General features: G+C 43.7%; 1 protein-coding gene across 1 annotated transcript; it reads left to right on the top strand.

Moving 5' to 3' along the window:
• The first annotated feature begins 23 nt into the window (after positions 1-23).
• LOC118756566 lies at positions 24-4,211 on the top strand. The gene has a single exon (XM_036491323.1). The coding sequence runs from the start codon at positions 24-26 to the stop codon at positions 4,209-4,211; it is 4,188 nt and encodes a 1,395-aa protein (XP_036347216.1).
• Positions 4,212-5,419: the final 1,208 nt, after the last annotated feature.

Raw genomic sequence — 5,419 nt, 5'->3', positions numbered from 1 at the left:
CGAAGATCAATAGCAAATTTGATATGAATTTGGAGCTGCAGCGTCTGGAAGAGGAAAGACAAGCAAATCTACGTTACATAGCAAGAAAGTATGACATCCTCAGTAAACAACAAGTTGCAGCAACTAATGTCACAGAGGCTTCTTGTGTGACAAACGTGAATGGCGTAGCAAGTTTTCGTACGTTTAACAGCACCGCTTGCAACACAAGCAGTTGTATGAAAGGAGTCATAGAAAACCAGCGTAACACTTCAACATTTCCTGTTTCCAACAACGTTGTATATTCCACATTTGAACCAACAGGTATCACCGCTCGCACAGGTGATCACCATAGGCAAGTACACAGCGATGGGGGTCAATTTGGTGATAACAGTGGTCATAGCGGCTATAATCGTTATGATAATTCATACCAGGGCGATAGATCTTGGGGGGTACCTCTGCGTGCTGAACAGATACAAGCCAGACATGCCATTCCTAAGGAGCTACCAACGTTCAGTGGTAAGCCAGAGGAGTGGCCCATCTTCATTAGCAATTATGAAAGCTCAACGCGAATTTGCGGTTTTAGTAACGATGAGAATATGCTTAGGTTACAACGTGCACTAAAGGGTAAGGCTCTCGAATATGTGAGCAGTCAACTGTTGTTACCTGACCTGGTACCGGAAGTTATTGCCACGTTGCGCATGGTTTTCGGTAGACCTGAATTCATAATTAATAGCCTTTTGGAAAAAATGCGCTCATCACCATTGGTGAATGCAAATAAACTGGAGACATTGATCTCATTTTCAATGGAGGTGAGAAACTTGGTTTCAGCAATGCAAGCTGCGGGCCTAACGGCACACGTAAATAACCCAATGCTTTTACAAGAATTAATTTCTAAGCTACCGGCTAGATATAGCTTAGATTGGGCAGTTCATTGCAGACATATCGCTGGGGCAAATTTGTCGGACTTTGGCATTTGGCTATACGATTTAGCACATGCAGCTAGTACCATCATGACAAAACCAACCATCGTGAACCAACAGCAGGAAGTACGTCGAACATATCATGTTGGGTTCCATGAGGAAGAGGAGAGAGGACACTATACCAAGAATAGCGAAGCACGCAAATGCTCAGCATGCGGTGAAAGTCATTTCATTGCGTATTGCGAAAAATTCAAAGCAATGGAGTATGATGACAAGTGGAATATTATTCATCGCATGGAGTTGTGTCGCTCGTGCCTAAAGAAGCACAACCCCAAATTTTGCAAGGATCGTAATGAATGTGGTGTTAACAGCTGCACAGCAAAACATCACCCTAGTTTACACAAACCAGCGGTAATGAACAAAGGGTCAGAGGGCGAAGTAAATCTGATTGCCATGCATGTACAAAATACATCAAAAATATTGTATAGGGTTGTACCAATCACGATCCATAGCCAGCACGCCGCCTTTGACGTGTATGCGTTATTTGATGACGGATCAGGTCCAACCATTATTGAACACGAAGTTATGAAAATGTTGCAACTTAAAGGCGAAGTACGTCAGCTGCGTCTTCGCTGGACTGATGGGTCCATTAGAGTAGAAAACGACTCGGAGCTCATCAACCTGCAAGTGTCAGCAAAGGGAAAAAACAAGATGTTTACGCTGAGTGATGTTCGCACTGTCAAGAAGCTTGACTTGCCTGCGCAAACGCTAGTAATGTCAGAGATGTCCAACAAGTATAAACATCTGAAGGGACTGCCAGTAGAGTCTTACAAAGACGTGGTGCCACAAATCATTATCGGGGTGAACAACAAGCATGTGGCCATGCCACTGAAGTTCAGAGAGGGAAAAAGTCACGAACCCGCTGCAACAAAAACTCGTCTGGGGTGGACAGTGTACGGAACCGTTACAGATCAGGACCATTATAAAAACAACGACCTGCAGTTGCATGTATGTGAATGCGACAACAACATAGCTCTCGACAAGCTCGTGAAAGAAAGCATGAAACTTGAAAACTTAGAACCACATGTAGTGGCACGTATACATGAGAAGACTAGCCAGCAAGACATACTAGAGAAGTGCGTTACGCGAACGGGCGATCACTTTACAACCCGTTTATTGTGGCGCTCTGATAATATAGTATTGCCGAACAATTTTGAATCCGCCATGCGCAAACTTGTCTGTTTCGAGAAAAAGCTAAACAAAGATGACGATTTAAAAAATCGAGTAAATTCCCTAATAAATAATATGGAACAAAAGCAATACATCCGGAAGCTCAGCGATAACGAAATTAATCAAGATTTTAAACGTAAATGGTATTTGCCCATATTTGCGGTGAATAATCCAAACAAGCCCAATAAGACGCGAGTAGTATGGGACGCAGCAGCTGAGCACCAGGGAAGGTCTCTCAATTGCTGCCTCGAGAAGGGACCGGATCTACAGCGACCATTGATACATGTACTGTTCAACTTTCGTATAGGAAAAATTGGCATTTGTGGTGATATATCCGAGATGTTTCACAGGATTAGTGTGCATGATGAGGACCAGCATTCTCAGCGCTTTCTTTGGCGTAATTGTGATTCGAGTCGAGATCCAAACACATACGTGTTACAGGTTATGTCATTCGGTGCTACTTGTTCACCTTCAATCGCCCAGTACGTTCGTAGTAGGAATGCGAGGGAGAATGCCGACGAGTTCCCACGAGCTGCCAAGTCAATAACAGACAGGCATTACGTAGATGACATGTTGGATAGTGTTAAAACTGCAGAGGAGGCTGTCAAGTTAATCAAGGACGTGATTGAGGTGCACAAACGAGGCAACTTCCATATTAGAGGATGGCTTACTAATTCAAATCATGTAGCTGGCGCCCTGGGAAATGCTGGTTCAAGTGACGATTTTTGTACCGCTGGAAAAACGATCGACCAAGTTATAGAGCCAGAGAAGGTACTCGGGTTATGGTGGAGAACGAGTGTAGATGTGTTTACCTTCAGTACAAGGTTCACTAAAGCAGGCAAAGAGATTTTAGGCGGACAAAAGCCGCCAACTAAAAGAGAAATCCTGCGATTGCTCATGTCAGTCTATGATCCTCTAGGGTTCTTAGCATTCTACACAATCCGTTTAAAAAATTTGCTACAGAACATTTGGCGAAGTGGTATCGATTGGGATGACCAAATTCCTGAAGAGTATGTGAACGCGTGGCAGCAGTGGTTATCCTTTTTTGAGCAGGTCAAACAAGTTCAGGTTCCCAGATGCTATTTCGGTAAGATGTCAAACAATAGTTGCAAGATAGAATTGCACGTATTCGTGGACGCTAGCGAGGTGGCAACTGCAGCGGTGGCTTACTTCAGGATTACAAGGGAAGACGAAATTCAGGTTGCGCATGTTAGCTCAAGGACTAAGGTAGCACCCTTGCGACCTATCTCAATTCCCCGCATGGAACTACTCGCCGCCGTACTGGGATCCCGTCTTGCTACTGAAATCACTAAGGGTCATGACTTCAAGATTCATAAAGCGTACTTTTATACTGATTCGAGAACAGTGCTTACATGGCTGAAATCAGACCCACGAAAGTACAAACAATTTGTTATGTTTAGAGTCGCTGAAATTCAAGAGCATACAAACGTTACAGAATGGAGCTACATCCCATCAAAATTAAATGTAGCAGATGCTGCCACGAAGTGGAAGAGTACCACAGAGTTTAGCCCAACCAGTACTTGGTTCTCTGGGCCAGAATTTCTACATTCGCCGCGTGTAAAATGGCCTAAATACAATTATGATATTGACATGGAACATTTCAAAGATGCTGATTTAAAGCCGCACGTAGAGTATATTGGCGCTCATATAGAGAGTCAACCACTCATTGATCCAACTCGTTTTTCGAAGTGGGAACGTCTTGAGAGGTGCATGGCATACGTTAAACGTTTTGCAGATAAATGTAAAGACAAGATACGAGGATTAACCAGCTCGGAGGTAGGATCCGAAAGCTTAACCACCGAGGAACTATACTGGAGTCAATGCCACCTTTATCGGCTCGCGCAGGCCGATGCATATTTTGAAGAGTTTAAGTTGCTTAAGGGTGACCCAGGTTGCAACTTGCCAAAACATTGTGTTTTACGAAAGCTGACACCATTTGTTGACGAAAACAACCTTATACGTCGATGTGGTCGCCTAGAGAATGCACCAATTAAGGATGCAGTCAAAAATCCGATAATATTACCCAAGAACCACAAAATTACACAACTGATTATTGAATAGTATCATCGTAAATATAGGCATGTCCACCACGAGACTGTAATCAACGAAATGTTTCAGCGGTTTTATATACCAAGCTTGCGTCGTGCATTACGCACAGTGCGTCACAATTGTCAATACTGTAAGTTGTACCATGCTAAGCCAGTACCACTAAAAATGGGTTTGTTACCTGAGGCACGTTTATCCCCGTATACACGACCATATTCATTTGTTGGAATAGATTTTTTCGGACCCTTCCTGGTTACCATTGGGAGGCGTTCGGAGAAACGATATGGAGTTTTATTTACTTGTATGACGTGTAGAGCTATACACGTTGAAGTGGCGTACTCGTTATCCATGAATTCGTGTGTAATGGCTATTAGAAATTTTATGAGTCGAAGAGGAACACCTATACATGTGTTTACTGACAACGGGACAAATTTCGTAGCAGCAGAAAAGTAATTACGGGAAGCTTTACAGCAAATTAATCTACACGATCTTCAAGAACAGTTTACGAGCGCGGAGGTGAAGTGGACTTTCATTCCCCCAGCAAGCCCTCATATGGGAGGCGCCTGGGAACGTATGATCAGAACATTCAAAGACGTTCTATACCGTATCGTGACACCGGAAACAAAACTTAACGACGAAAAATTGTACAACTTATTTGTAGAGATCGAGAGTATTATAAATAGTCGCCCACTTACATACTTGTCTCTAGAGACCGCAGAACAAGAAGCCTTAACTCCTAACCATTTTCTGCTGGGAAGTTCCTCTGGACATAAGCCACTAGGCCAGTTTTCTTCCGCAGATCAATTTGTAAGGCGTTCCTGGCGGCATTCTCAGTATTTGGCAGACAAATTTTGGAAAAGGTGGGTGATGGAGATGTTGCCGACACTGACTAGGAGAACCAAATGGTTCGACAAGGTGAAACCGATTGAAAAGGGTGACGTAGTAGTCATTGCTGACCCAAATCTACCTCGCTATTCGTGGCCTAAAGGCATTGTGGAGAACACGTTTGCAGGAAAGGATGGTCAGGTACGCAGCGCAATAATACGCACACCGGCTGGTGAATATCACCGTCCAGTAGCAAAAATCGCGGTACTCGATGTGAAGAGAGAGACAAGCGGCGACGTTGCATCGTCATAAGGTATTAACTTACCAGGGTCGTTATACCGGGGGGAAGAATGTTGCAACACCGCCTTATTATTAAAACGAGAAGTGAAAGTGTGGCA

Source organism: Rhagoletis pomonella, unplaced genomic scaffold (genome assembly GCF_013731165.1).
Source record: "Rhagoletis pomonella isolate Grant_MI unplaced genomic scaffold, Rhpom_1.0 Rhpom_scaffold_10882, whole genome shotgun sequence".
In the NCBI taxonomy this organism is placed as follows: domain Eukaryota; kingdom Metazoa; phylum Arthropoda; class Insecta; order Diptera; family Tephritidae; genus Rhagoletis; species Rhagoletis pomonella.
The sequence above is the reverse complement of the archived record's forward strand: the minus strand, read 5'-3'. Positions and strand labels throughout refer to the sequence as shown.

What these genes read in the sequence shown, in the direction of transcription:
- LOC118756566 (XM_036491323.1), top strand. Translation starts at nt 24, where the DNA reads ATGAATTTGGAGCTGCAGCGTCTGGAAGAGGAAAGACAAGCAAATCTA.